Here is a 14,301-nt window from a genome sequence, read left to right as displayed (position 1 = left end):
GCCGCGGCTCGCGCAGGATGCTCCAGCCTGCACCGGGGCCAGCACCGGGATGCGCGCCCCGGCTCACCCGCAGCCTTGTTCTCTCCGTGGGGCCCGTGGCTGTTCTCTGCCTGTTTCCAAGTGCCCGTCCCCTTCCTGCTCCTCCAGTGCTTGGACTTCCCCCAGCCTGGTTTCCCCCTGTGCAATACCCGCATTTAGGGCTGCAGATGCTGAGGTGGGGACAGTGCAGGCGGTGGCAGCTCCAACAACCGCTTCAGCTCCCACCGTGGCTGGTTGCCTGTGTCCTCCATCCCTAGGGTGTCTTCCCTGCTCGCCCTCGGGGCTGGCACACGGAGGGGAGCATCCCGCATCCCTCCGGCCATGCCCACTGCCAGAACAAACAGGCAGCATTTGCTGCCTTGGCAGCCCCTCCACAAAAGCCGTATTGAACCATTCTTGCCTGCGTCGGCTGCGAGCACTAAAAGTGGCGCCTCGCGTTCTGCCATCTAATGACCCTTTGCCGGCTGCTGCAGATGTTTTCTATGACTTACAGCTCCTTTTCCAGCAGCCCCGGCCGCAAAAAACAAGAGGGGCCACTTTAATTCCAATTAAATACCTCCAGCTAAGCAAACAGAGTGCAGCGGGGCCTGGGCACGGCACAGCAGCCAGGCCCGGCCCACGGAGTCACTGAGTCTAGACTCCAGATGTGGTTCCACCGGCCTTCAGTGCTCCGTGGATACTGGGGCCCTGCTCAGTGCCACGGTGTGTGAGCCCTGGCGTGGGTCTGGAACTGGGTCCTGCCCAGCACTGGGTACCGGCTGTCACTGTGGCCTCAAATCCGTCCCCATGTAGCCACTGGAGTCCCCTGTGTGGGCAGGAGCAGGCTGAGGGTTGCCTGTGGAATCATGGATGGTTTGTGGTGGAAGGGAGCTTAAAGCTCCTCCAGCTCCAACCCCTGCCACGGGCAGGGACCCCTTCCACTGGAGCAGCTTGCTCCAAGCCCCTGTGTCCAGCCTTGCCTTGAACACTGCCAGGGATGGGGCAGCCACAGCTTCTTTGGGCACCCTGTGCCAGCACCTCAGCACCCTCACAGGGAAGAGCTTCTGCCTTATCTCCAACCTGAACTTCCCCTGTTTTGGTTTAAACCCATCACCCCTTGTCCTGTTGCTACACTCCCTAATGAAGAGTCCCTCCCCAGCATCCTTGCAGCCCCCTTCAGACACTGGAAGCTGCTCTGAGGTCTCCACGCAGCTTCTCTTCTCCAGGCTCAACAGCCCCTGTGTTCACAGCCTGTCTCCAGCCCCTCATCATCCTCATGGCCTCCAACAGCTCCATGTCCTTCCATTAGGACACGGTACCCGCAGCAGCAGCACCGCGCTCCCTGCTCCGCTGCCGGCGCGGCAGAGAGCCAGGAGCGTTCCCGGGGCTACGGGGAGGGGAGCGCGGGGTCACCCTCATCCTGCCCGGCCCCAGAGCCGGGAACGGCAGAGAGGAAGGAAGCGCCCTGGGCCCTGCGAGGAGCCGCTGGCGTCGGCCGGGCCCCGGCTCCGCTTGCCCCGCTGCACCTGGGCTCGTGGCACCGCCGCAGCATCCCAGCGGCTCCGCTGTGTCTGGGATGCTGCTGGGCCGCCTTCCTCTCGCCATGGGGTCCCTCCGGTGCGGGAGGGCTGCGGAAGCACGAAGGTGCCGGCTCCGGTGGGAAATCTCCATCGGGGGAGTGGAGCCAGCGCGTCCTGCTGCCGGCTGCGTGGGGTTTGGGGTGATCCCACCATGGCCCCTGGGGCAGGGATGCAGGGCAGCCCCTGGGCATCCTGCTCACATGCCAAGCTCCTGCCAGCGATTGCATTGGGGTGGGATAGGGCTGCCTCTGGGCATCCTTCTCTCATGGCCAGTTCCTGCATTGGGATCATAATGAGATGGGATGAGCGTACAGGGAGCACCCTGGGTGCAAATGCCCGGGAGTGGGATGGCAGTTTCATAGCTGGGAATGCTGGTGCCTGGGGCAGGGGAGGACATGGGGGATGCTTGTCCCCAGAGCCCTGTAGAACCCCCCCATGCCACAGCTGGCGTGCATGTGGGGTGGGTGCGGGTGCTGCAGCCCCCTGTGTCTCCCCGCGCAGGGCTGGGGATGCCCGGCCGGGGTGGGGGTCCCGGCTGAAAGCCGGGGTCCTGCCCGTGGCGCCCGGCCGGCGGCTGCGAGCGGGGAGAGGAAACAGCCGGGAGCAGGCGCAGGCTCGGCCGGCCGGCGAGGAGGGGCAGGAAGCTGGAATAAATCCCAGGAAGGGCCGCCTGGCTCCAGCTGGTCTGGGCTGCAGCGGATGGAGCTGGGAACGGGAAGGGAGAAGGCGGGAGGGGAACGCTCAGGGGCTTTCTCAGGCCTCAGCCCTGCTCCAGCTGTGCCGGCGGCCCCGGCTCACATCTGCCGCCCTGCTCAGCACCATCCTGCGGGATCGGGGGGCTGGAGGCTCCGCAGAGCCCCAGGGCAGGGGGTGTGTGTATCTCCAGCGGGAGGAGAGGACCTGGATGGAGCCAGCACAGGAGCAGCCCCACTTTGGGGGTCCCATCCACTGAGGATGCCCCATCCTTAACCATGGCGTCCCCGTGTGCTGGGGCGCGGTGCTGCCGCCTGTCCCCTGTCCCCATCACCACCGCGGCACAGGCATCCCCGGCGGCCCCTCGGCGGCCCGGCGTGGCCGTGCCCTGTGTGGTCCCTGTGGGGCGGGGGGCAGCCGGGGGGCTTTGATGTGCTTCTGCTGCCGGGCAACCCCAGCTCTGCGCGAAGCAGCCGCTCCCCCCCTCCCCGGCTGCACAGAGCTCAGCCAGCACCATATGGCCGGGGCCGCTGTTACCGCGCAGCCAGCCCCGTTCCCAGAATTGACATGGAAATGAAGCGATCCGTCCTGCTGGACACCGCCGGCTGCGCTGGCCGGGCCCCGCAGCCAGATGTGGCCAGGGCAGCATCCTGTGGGCACAGCAGCACCCCCGAGCCCGGCATGCCATCCCCAGCATCGCCTCATGCAGAGGGATGGAGTGAGGGTGTCCCACAGCGGGTACCCCGGGTGGGTCTCCCGTGTGCCGCGGCAGCGGGGCCGGGCCCGGTGCGCTGGCCGCCGGGGTGGCCGGGGCTGGGGCCGCATTGTTGGCGGTGCGGCTCTGAAAGGCATTCCTGTGCACAATGTCCTCGGCCTCCCCGCTGCCAGATGGGGGCTAATTAGCAGCTTTGAGAGCCGCGGTGGGAACCGGGCAGCACCAGCCCCTCCGCCGAGCCCTCAATGGAGGGGGTGACCCCGGCGCCGTGCCCACCCTGGGAACCAGCAGCGGCACCGAGGGGCGCAGCTCCCCGAGGGTTGCAGCCCACCGTGCTCCCCACGCCAGAGGAGGAAGAGGAGGGGAGGCCTTCGGCTCCCTGCAGCCGCTCTGAGCATGGCCAGCACGGGAGGGTGGCCCCCAGCCCACACCCCAAAGGGTAGGGTGCCGGGTCCCCTAGCACCCACACTGGGGTTGGTCTGCGTGATGCATTCTCCAGCCAAGAAGGGCAGAAGGTGCCCGTGGCCATGCCACTACGAAGGTGCCATCACCTCCGTGCTGCTGCGGTGGTGCAGCCCACCCCGGCAGCCCTGACCAGCCACAGGGTCAGGGTACATTGGAGCTGCACTGTTGGGTGCCCTGGCCCTGCAGCAGCTTTGCTCATGGCAGAGCCCAACAATGCAGCAGTGCAGTCTTGGGGGTACGCATGGGGTGGTGGGTGCTGCTTCAGCACCCACATGGTGCATGTGAGCTACATGAGAGTGCATAGGTGAACATACATGGGTGTATCTGTGTATGTGTGTATCTGAGTGTGTGCACGTGTGTGTGCCTGCATCCGTGTGCGCGCGTGTACTTAGGGACGTGTTTGTGCACGTGTGTGAGCGTGCTCGTACCTCGGGGGGTGTGTGAAGGTGTGATGGACATGAATCCATGTGTGCACACGTGTGTCCCTGTGCACACCCGCACACCCCCCCCGTGGCTCTAGAGGCCGCAGCTCTGTCTGCTCTTCCTGCCCTGGTTTGCCCTGTTCAGGGGGTACCGGGGTCCCTCTCAGGGTCCCCCCGGAGCTCTCGGTGCCGGTGGATGCTGCAGGTGGGGGATAACGAGCAATTCCCACCGGATCTGAAGCCCTTGAGGGCAGGGACCGCCTTCGAACGGTCCCAGCGGAACCCCCTCCCGGGAGCCCCCCCTTCGGCTCCCACGGCCCCGGTACTCCCCCCGCCGACCTGCACCCCGCACCCCCACTCCCCCCCCATTCCCGGTGCGATCGGGGCACCCCTGTGGGACCGAACGGGGGCCCGGGGGTCTCGGGGCTGCCCGGTGCCCCCGCGGGGGTCCCGCTGTGCCCCCCCTCGCCCGTCCCGCCCCCGTCGCCATGGGCACCGCCCGCGAGGCGCCGCGCTGACAGCGCGCGGGGTTTTATGAATGGGTGACGTCACGGCCCTGGCGTCTAACGGTCTGGGCCGGCGGGGGGGCAGCGGGGGGCCGGGGATTCGGGGGGGGGGAGAGGGCAAGGGGGGAGCGGGGCTGTGGGAGCCGGACCCGGGGTCCCGCGGGGCGATTGCCCACGGCGGTGGCGGGGGAGCTGCGGAACGGGTGGCACCCACCGGCGCCCCGCACCCCGGTACCCCCCCAGCACCCCCGTGTGCCCCCGCCGCCGCTGCCCCTTTAAGGCGCTGCCCTTCGGGACAGCATGAATGGGATGGGCGGGGCGGTCCCTTCCCAAGCGGCGCTGCCATTGGCTCCGCCGCTCCCCCGTGGCCCCGCCCCTCCATCAGCCGCGCGCTATAATTGGCGCTGCGGGGCGCGGGCTCCGCTGTCCGCCCGCAGGGTCCCGCCGCCGCCGGTCCGTCCCCGCCGCCCCACGCTATGAAGGTCGCTGCCGTTGTCCCGTCGCCGCTGCCCGCGGGCGCCGGTGGCGCGCTGAAGGCGGTGCGGCCCGGGGAGGCCGCCCGCTGCGGGCCGGGGCCGGGGGTGTCCCCGGGGGCGGCGGAGCAGGCGGCCGCCGCGCTGCTCTACGACATGAAGGGCTGCTACTCGCGGCTGCGGGCGCTCGTCCCGACCCTGCCGCGGCACCGGCGGGTCTCCAAGGTGGAGCTGCTGCAGCACGTTATCGACTACATCTGGGACCTGCAGCTGGCGCTGCAGCGAGGGCCCCCCCGCCCCGCCGCCGCCGCCGGGGACCCCCCCGAGGTGAGTGCGGCCCCCCCGGTACCGGCCCCGCGCTCCCGCCCTGCCGGTTCCCCGGACCCCTTGCGCTTCATCAGCGCCGGGGATGCCCCTTCCATCCCCGGGACGTCCCCGACCGGCTCTGACCGCTTCGCCCTCCTCTCCCGCAGGCTCCGTGCGTGCCCGCTGCCGACCGGATCCTCTGCCGCTGAGACCGTTCCGGACCCGCCGCGGACATCCCGGGACCGTGGCCGCCTGCATCCCGGGTCCCCCCGGGGGGCGGATCCCCCCCGCAGCCCGGGCCGGGGGTGCTGCCCGGTGTATCCTTCTCAGATTGCTGAGAGCATTCCCCGTATTGTATATTACAATGATGCTGGAGAATATTGTTCTACAATAGCTGGAGTTTTGTTATTAAACAAGCCCTGATGACCAGGCACGTCTCTGCTTCCTGCCCCTCAAGCCCCGGGCTTTGGGGACAGGCCCCCCCGGGAGTCTGAACCTGGGGGATCCTATCGGGACCAGTGTGGGCTGGGTGGGTGCTGGAGTCCCCCATGGGCTGGTCCCAGTCACCCCAGTGCTGCTGTTATGGGACCTGCCTCAGCACTGTACCCCCCTGTGTGCTCTGTGTCCTGCTTCCCCCTCGCTCCCAGGCTCAGACATGGGGTGCTGGGGCTGGTGTACCCCGGATTCTGCAGTAGGAAGCTGCAGCAGCACTGGGATGTGTTTCTCCTGTGTGGGCACCTTGATGGGACGATGCCACTGAAGGGATGGTGCTGGGAGCTGGGTGAAAGGCTCTGTGCCCACTTGGAGACTGTGGGTGCCGGTGTCTGCATGGGGGTGAGTGTGCAGCACAGGTCTGTCAATGCACCGAGTTCCAGCTGGGACCCTGCAGTGTTCCTGGAGCTGTGCTGGGGTGCAAGGCTGTGGGCGCTGCTCCCATTGCACTGCCCCAAGGGAAAGTGGGTGCAGGCCCCAGGGTGCTGTCCCTGCGGCTCCGGTTTGGTGCTGGACAAGGAAGTTGCATCAGGGGTTGCACAACCCCGCGGGCTGGGGGTGCCCCGGGCAGCAGCACTGCCCTGAGCTCCTCTGTGACTCACAACCACCTCGGGGCCGAGCTGCCTCCTGCCGCAGCTGGGAATGGACCTTCCTGAGGGGCTGGCGGAGCAAACCGGGCTGCATGGGGGGGTCCTGCTGCCTTAGTGGGACCCTTTCTGCCCCCCAACAGGTCCTGCAGCCGGGGCTCAGGGGTTGCACCCCTCTGCTGCAGGGGTGTGTGTGCTTCTGCGTGATCACCTGTGTGTGTTTGCATGTCCATGGTGTGCTCACAGCCCCGTGTGTGTGTGTGTGTGTGTGTGTGCGCCTGCCCTCTCGTGTTCCCCAGCCCAGCAGGTACCTGGCAGGGGGTGAGCAGGGGGAGGTGATTTGGGCAACTGGGGCACTGCTTGTCCTGGCTGTGACACAGCGGTTGGGGGACATGGAGTGCCGTGGGGCCAGGTGGCTGTGGATGATGTCCCTTCCACCACTACTCCCTGTGACACCGCCATCACTTCCCTCCATCACCCCCCAGTTCCCCTCTATCACCCCACCGGTGTCCCCTCCATCACGCCCCAGTTCCCCTCTATCACCCCACCGGTGTCCCCTCCATCACCCCCCAGTTCCCCTCTACCATCCCGCTGGTGTCCCCTCCATCACCCCCAGTTCCCCTCTACCATCCCACTGCTGTCCCCTCCATCACCCCCAGTTCCCCTCTACCATCCCACTGCTGTCCCCTCCATCACCCCCCAGTTCCCCTCTACCATCCCACTGCTGTCCCTTCCTTCGCTCCCCAGGTCCCCTCCATCGCCGCGGCTCCAGCCCGGTCCCGGAGCGCGGGGCTCTTTGGGTCTCTCTCCCGGTGCCCGCCCGCACTGCACAGCCCGGCCGGGACCGCCCTCCCGAAGGGTCCCGGTGAGGGGAGACCCGGACCCGGGGGCTCTCCCCCCCCCGGAGCCGTCCTTGCCCCATTCATTGCCCGTAGATGTGGAAGCTCCGGCTGCAGCCGTGGGGAGTTGGGCTCTTGGACCCCACATCCAGCCCCTGACCCCCTGCCCAAGCCCCGTGTGCCCCACGGCCGAACCCCGGCCATGCAGCCCCGGCCATCACCGGCTCAGGATGCGGCGTTGCCAAAGGGCTGGCACCGCCGGGACAGGCTCGGAGCGGGGCTGAGCTGCTGCCACGTGCCGGGATCCCGGATTTGGCAGCACCAGGACGCCCCGGAGGGCCCAGCCCTGCGGCCACCGGCGCCCCAACCGCTCCCCGGTTGTTTTCATGGGACCTGATTCATCCCGGAAGGGATTAGGGACCGGGGAGCTGGTGACGCGCTGGTCCAACCAGCCCGGCCACCCCGGGATGGACACGGGTGTCAGAGCTGGTCACTGCCACGTACGGCCCTGGGGACATGGCAGAGCTGGGACCAACGGTGGGACCTGTGGCTCCCATGGAATGGGGCACTGTGGCCACCGGCCGTGGTGAGTCTTGGGGCATGGTGGGGGTATTTGGGGATGGAGGGGCTGTGGCGGGCACGGGGCTGGTGGCCGTGGTCAGCACTGGCCTTTGGGATGCTGCTGGTGGCCGTGGTTGGTGGTACTGGGGGTCCCAGGCGAGCGGGAGCTGCTCTTGAGGGGTCTATAAAGGAGCAGTGCCCTGCTGAGGTTGGCCACGGGCCCTGTGTCCCCTCATGGTGCTGGGGTGGAGCCCTGGACCCCTGGAGGGACCTCTGGATGCCCCGGTAGCCGCAGCCCATAGCCTGGGGCTGCCCCCCCGGGGACGGTCCCACCACCAGCAGCAGCACAAGCAGCTCCTCTCCTGCGGCCGGGGCTTTTGGAGGGGATTGCACAGTTCTGCTCTCGCTCTGCCTGCCCCGATGTTCCCAGCGCCCCGCAGCCGCCCTGACCCCACTGATGATCGGGTGCCCCAGTGCAGGGGCCCCAGAGCCATTCCCAAAGTGGGAGCAGCCACTGCTCCCCAGTGCAGATGGGTCGAGCCCTGCCCCAGCAGTGCAGCTCCCTCTGTCCTGGGACCAACTCTCTCCATCCCCCTGCTCCTCCATCACCTCCAGTCCTGGCATAGCCAAAGCCCCTCAGGACTGTGGCCCAGCCAGGTCTCTGTGCCCCCATGGAGCTGTGGGTCCTTATGGGGAGCCCTGCCTGGTGGCACAGGGCCGGCAGCAGCGCAGCCGTGGGACCCTGCCTGCCCCTTGCTCCCACGAGTGGGAAACAACGGGGAAGCGGCTTCCCCTTTGAGTCACGCGTTGGGCAAGGCCGGGCTTTCGGTGCCGGAGCGCTGCGGTGGCCCCGCGTGTGCGCAGGAGCTGATGTAACCCTGAACCCATATAAGCCCTGGCCGGTGCCCGGGGATGGGGTCTCTGCACAGCTGTGTGTCCCATGGCCGCGTCCTCTGCTCCAGCTCCCAGCTCCCAGCACTGTTCCCGAGGCTCTCTGGGACCAGCGTGCCTCTGCCTCCTGCTCCTGCTGAGCACCTGCGTGCCCATCACTGGCACCAACCCCGGCATCAACCCCGGCACCAACCTCGGCACCAACCCTGGCACCAACCCCGGCACCAACCCTGGAACCAACCTCGGCATCAACCCTGGCATCACAGCCCGGCTGACCCGGAGGGCGTTGGAATTCGGTAGGTATCTGCCCCTTGGTCTGCGGGCAGAGCCCCTCCAACACCGTCCTTGGGGTTGCTGTCCTGGCCCTGCTTGTCCCCTCCCCAGCATCCTGGGTGCCCCAAACCCCTTCCTGGGTGTCACATCCCTGCTCTGCCCCAGGCCGGCGCTTTGGGGTGGAGCTGCTCCAGTCACTGCTGCAGAAGGAGCATGAGCTGGACCTGCAGGGCTCCTACCACATCCCGCTCCTGGGGACGCTGACCTACACCGTGCCCCGGTAAGAGCTGCGCACGGGGTCCCTGTCCCATCCTTGTCCCCATCCCGGATGCAGCCACAGGACTGGGCCGTCCGTGTCGTGCAGGATCCACATCCAGGAGCTGCAGGTGAACGACTCCAGCTTGGACTTCGCTGAGGACGTGGGGCTGAGGCTGACGGTGCAGGGCGCCCGCGTCCGGCTCAGCGCTGAGTGGGGAGCCCGCCTGGGGGCCGTGTGAGTCCTGCATGGGGATGGGGATGGGGACCGGGGGGCACCGCTGTGCCCCTGCTCACCCCCTCCATCCCCAGCCAGGACAGCGGCTCCCTGGAGCTCCACATGCAGGACCTGGCCATGGCGGCGGTGCTGGGGCTGGGGGCGGATGCTGACGGCCGCCCCGCGCTGTGGAGCGCCGGCTGCGACGCCCGCGGTACCCACCTGCGCCTGCAGTTCCACCGGGGGCACAGGTAACGCGGGACCCCGCTCCCCTCCTGTCCCTGGTACACAGGGATCCCCCCCTCCGGTGCCCGTAGTGGGGTGCTGATGAGCCGGGGTAATGAGGACCCTGCTCTGCCCCACAGCTGGCTCTACAACCTCCTGGCACCTCCGCTCCAGGGGACCCTGCAGCAGGAGCTGAACAAGCAGGTGGGTGCTCGGCCCCTGCGCTATGGGGTGTCGGGGTCCAGGAGTCCCCCTTCCATGGCAGGCAGAGGGAGAGGTTTGGGGACCCCATCCATGGCCTCCCTGATGCCCTGCTCTGCTTCCAGCTCTGCATCGAGCTCCGCAAAGGTGTCTTCAAGCTGGAGGATGCCCTGAAGCAAATGCGAGGTGCGTGAAGGACCCCGGGACCAGGCAGGGTGGGATGGGGGGGCTGGTGCCCAGCAGGGTCTGCGGGACCCCAGAGTGGGGCTGAATCCCCAAAACCTCCCCTGTGTCCCTGCAGTGTCCACCCAGGTGGATGCCTTCGTTGCCATCGACCATTCCCTGCTGCGGCCACCGGCCATCACGGCAGAGCATGGGGACATCGCCATCAAGGTAACATCATCCCTGGGCTGAGTGCAGGGGAGCAGGGCTGAGCTTCACATCCACCCCTCCATCCACCCTTCATCCATCCCTTCAACCACCCCTCCATCCATCCCTTCAACCACCCCTCCATCCACCCCTCCATCCACCTCTCCATCCATCCCTTCATCCACCCCTCCATCCACCTCTCCATTCATCCCTTCAACCACCTCTCCATCCACCCCTTCATCCACCTCTCCATCCATCCCTTCATCCACCTCTCCATCCATCCCTTCATCCACCCCTCCATCCACCTCGCCATTCATCCCTTCAACCACCCCTCCATCCACCCCTTCATCCACCTCTCCATCCATCCCTTCATCCACCCCTCCATCCCTCCCTTCATCCACCCCTCCATCCACCTCTCCATCCATCCCTTCAACCACCCCTCCATCCATCCCTTCATCCACCTCTCCATCCATCCCTTCAACCACCCCTCCATCCACCCCTCCATCCACCTCTCCATCCATCCCTTCATCCACCTCTCCATCCATCCCTTCATCCACCTCTCCATCCATCCCTTCATCCACCTCTCCATCCATCCCTTCATCCACCTCTCCATCCATCCCTTCATCCACCTCTCCATCCATCCCTTCATCCACCCCTCCATCCACCTCTCCATTCATCCCTTCAACCACCCCTCCATCCACCCCTTCATCCACCTCTCCATCCATCCCTTCATCCACCCCTCCATCCCTCCCTTCATCCACCCCTCCATCCACCTCTCCATCCATCCCTTCAACCACCCCTCCATCCCTCCCTCCATCCCTCCCTCCATCCACCCCTCCATCCATCCCTCCATCCACCCCTCCATCCACCCCTCCATCCACCCCTCCATCCACCCCTCCATCCACCCCTTCATCCCCCACCCATCCTTCTCTCTTCACAGGGAGAGTTCTTCAGGGTGCACAAGTCCCAGCAGAGGCCCTCTTTGGTGCTGCCGGTGCCGCTGCCGGTGCCGCTGCCGGTGCCGCTGCCGGTGGCACACGAGCCCATGCTGCTGGTGGCTGTCACCGACTCTGTTGCCAACTCGGCCGCCTTCGCCTACTTCACGGCTGGGGCCCTGCGCAGGAACATCTCCAGTGCCATGGTAGGGACGGGTCTGGCAGAGCTGCCCCCTCTGGGGTGTCCCTGCGCCTTCTGCCCCAGCACCCTGACCCTCTGCCGCCTTCCAGCTCCTGCGGCGGTTCCCGGTCCAGCTGAAGACCAAGAGCTTCGGGATCTTCACCCCACAGGTGGCTGCGGGTGGGATGGGATGTGGGGAGAAGGGACAGAGGTGGGGCGCAGGCAGGATGGGATGGAGGCAGGGAGGGACACAGGCAGGACGGGATGGAGGCAGGACGGGATGGAGGCAGGACGGGATGGAGGCAGGATGGGATAGAGGCAGGGAGGGACACAGGCAGGACGGGATGGAGGCAGGACGGGATGGAGGCAGGACGGGATGCAGGCAGGATGGGATGCAGGCAGGGAGGGACACAAGCAGGATGGGATGGAGGCAGGATGGGATGCAGGCAGGATGGGATGCAGGCAGGATGGGATGCAGGCAGGATGGGATGGAGGCAGGATGGGATGCAGGCAGGATGGGGCGCAGGCAGGATGGGATGCAGGCAGGATGGGGCACAGGCAGGATGGGATGGAGGCAGGATGGGGCACAGGCAGGACGGGATGGAGGCAGGACGGGATGGAGGCAGGACGGGATGGAGGCAGGATGGGATGGAGGCAGGGAGGGACACAAGCAGGATGGGATGGAGGCAGGATGGGATGCAGGCAGGATGGGATGCAGGCAGGATGGGATAGAGGCAGGACGGGATGGAGGCAGGATGGGGCGCAGGCAGGATGGGATGCAGGCAGGATGGGATGCAGGCAGGATGGGATGCAGGCAGGATGGGGCACAGGCAGGACGGGATGGAGGCAGGACGGGATGGAGGCAGGATGGGATGGAGGCAGGATGGGATGGAGGCAGGATGGGATGGAGGCAGGATGGGGCACAGGCAGGATGGGGCACAGGCAGGATGGGATGCACAGGGCAGGGGGGTGGTGGGGACCCCCCGGGAGCCCCGATTGGTGCTGGTGGTGCCAGTGCCAGCCCAGCCCTGCTTCCCCCTCAGCTGCAGGAGCGTTTCCCGGACCAGCCCATGGAGCTGCAGGTCTGGGCCCGCCGGCAGCCGCTGTTCTCCTGCCACCCCGATGCTGTGCACGGGGCCCTCTTCGGCTCTGCTGAGGCCTTCGTGCTGCTCCCCAATGGCACCCGTGTCCCCGCTTTCCTGCTGGACATCGTGAGTGCCTGGTGCTGGGTGGCACAGGGAGATGGGGCGATGCTGGGTGATGCTGGTGATGCTGGATAATGCTGGGTGATGCTGGATGATGCAGGGTTAAGTTGGGTGATGCTGGATAACGCTGGGGTGATGCTGGTGATGCTGGGTGATGTTGGGGGATGTTGGGTGATGCTGGATAACGCTGGGGTGATGCTGGATAATGCTGGGGTGATGCTGGTGATGCTGGGTGATGTTGGGGGATGTTGGGTGATGCTGGTGATCCTGGGTGATGTTGGGGGATGTTGGGTGATGCTGGATAACGCTGGGGTGATGCTGGATAATGCTGGGGTGATGCTGGTGATGCTGGGTGATGTTGGGGGATGTTGGGTGATGCTGGATAACGCTGGGGTGATGCTGGATAACGCTGGGGTGATGCTGGATAATGCTGGGGTGATGCTGGGTGATGTTGGGGGATGTTGGGTGATGCTGGTGATGCTGGATAACGCTGGGGTGATGCTGGATAATGCTGGGGTGATGCTGGTGATGCTGGGTGATGTTGGGTGATGCGGGCTTGCACTGCTCTGATCTTTCCAACACCTCCTGCTGCAGGATGCCAATGTGACGGGGAAGCCCATCATCACCGGGAACAGGCTCGGGGCCACCATGAGCCTCAAGGGGTGAGTGCCCAGTGCTGGGTCCGGCCTCCCCATGGATGTACCCAGGAGCTCCCCCCATTCCCCACCTGTGGCTGTTTTCCTCCCTGGGTCTTGTACCACCCATGCCTGCTGCCCTGGCACTGGTACCGCCTGGGTCCTCAGCTGGACCCGTCCCTTCCCTGGGAGGGTCCAGTCCCCATCCCTGTCCCTGGCTCTCACCCTGCTCTCATCCTCCAGACTCAGAGTGACGCAGGTGACATCGCACGTGGGTCCGGTGGAGGTGAGTGGCCATGAGTGGGACAGGGACAGGCCAGGGGAGCCTTGTCCTCTGCAGGCCCTGGGAGCAGGGTCGGGGGGGTCCTGGGGGTGCTCTGGGCCCTGTGCCAGGCTCAGGGCTGCCTGTCCCGCAGGTGCAGAGGCTGGAGACACTGCTCAGCTTGGGGCTGAGGCTTTTTGGGGTGCCCAGAGCCAACAGTGAGTGATGTCCCTGTGCTGTCCCCTCCTGTCCCCATTGTCCCCCTCCAGCTGCCCCCTCACGCTCTGCTCTCCCCACAGAGTGGCTCCAGGCCCGTGTCCCCCTGCCCACCCTGTACGGCCTCCGCCTGCTCAACCCGCGACTCTCACTGCACGAGGTGGGTGCTGCTCCCGTCCGTCCCCCCCTCCCGGTGCCCCCTAAACCCCCGTTGTCCCCATCTCACCCCCGTTCCCCACAGGGTTTCATGCTCATCACCACGGACCTGCAGCACGAGCCGTGACACCGGATGCCTCGTGGCCCCTTCACCCTCACCATCCCACACCCGCTGCCCCGGTGGCCCCAGCACCGGCCCTGGGACCCCCCCCCGGGGGGTTCAAGTCCTTTGCCCCCCATCCGCAGCGCTGCGGCTCCGCGGCCGCTTCCCCCCCATGACCACGGGGTGGCGCCCGTGTCCCGGCGCTGCCCCGGTGGTACCGGGGGTGCTGGGGTTGGTGTCAGCATGGAACCGGGGAATGGTTTGGGATGAAGGGACCTTAAAGCTCCTCCAGCTCCAACCCCTGCCACGGCAGGGACCCCTTCCACTGGAGCAGCTTGCTCCAAGCCCCTGTGTCCAACCTGGCCTTGAGCACTGCCAGGGATGGGGCAGCCACAGCTTCTCTGGGCACCCTGTGCCAGCGCCTCAGCACCCTCACAGGGAAGAGCTTCTGCCCCAGAGCTCATCTCAGTCTCCCCTCGGGCAGGTTCAAGCCATTCCCCTTGGCCTGTCCCTACATCCC

The 14,301-nt window shown here is 66.7% G+C and overlaps 2 protein-coding genes across 2 annotated transcripts; both read left to right on the top strand.

Moving 5' to 3' along the window:
- The first annotated feature begins 4,665 nt into the window (after window positions 1-4,665).
- Window positions 4,666-5,607, top strand: ID1 (inhibitor of DNA binding 1). Its single transcript, XM_062623887.1, has 2 exons — window positions 4,666-5,199; window positions 5,346-5,607. The coding sequence occupies exons 1-2, from the start codon at window positions 4,876-4,878 to the stop codon at window positions 5,385-5,387; spliced, it is 366 nt and encodes a 121-aa protein (XP_062479871.1). The 5' UTR covers window positions 4,666-4,875; the 3' UTR covers window positions 5,388-5,607.
- A 2,730-nt stretch (window positions 5,608-8,337) lies between these two features.
- LOC134166308 (bactericidal permeability-increasing protein-like) lies at window positions 8,338-13,867 on the top strand. Its single transcript, XM_062623858.1, has 15 exons — window positions 8,338-8,844; window positions 8,987-9,101; window positions 9,186-9,314; window positions 9,389-9,544; window positions 9,659-9,722; window positions 9,845-9,905; window positions 10,021-10,112; window positions 11,029-11,229; window positions 11,315-11,374; window positions 12,248-12,415; window positions 13,004-13,071; window positions 13,288-13,330; window positions 13,461-13,524; window positions 13,606-13,682; window positions 13,764-13,867. The coding sequence occupies exons 1-15, from the start codon at window positions 8,598-8,600 to the stop codon at window positions 13,803-13,805; spliced, it is 1,587 nt and encodes a 528-aa protein (XP_062479842.1). The 5' UTR covers window positions 8,338-8,597; the 3' UTR covers window positions 13,806-13,867.
- The last annotated feature ends 434 nt before the right edge of the window (window positions 13,868-14,301 follow it).

Source organism: Pezoporus occidentalis, unplaced genomic scaffold, assembly GCF_034315485.1.
Source record: "Pezoporus occidentalis ecotype Australia unplaced genomic scaffold, CSIRO_AGI_Poc_V1 ctg259, whole genome shotgun sequence".
Taxonomy (NCBI): Eukaryota; Metazoa; Chordata; class Aves; order Psittaciformes; family Psittacidae; genus Pezoporus; species Pezoporus occidentalis.
This window is presented reverse-complemented; position numbering and strand designations above follow the sequence as displayed.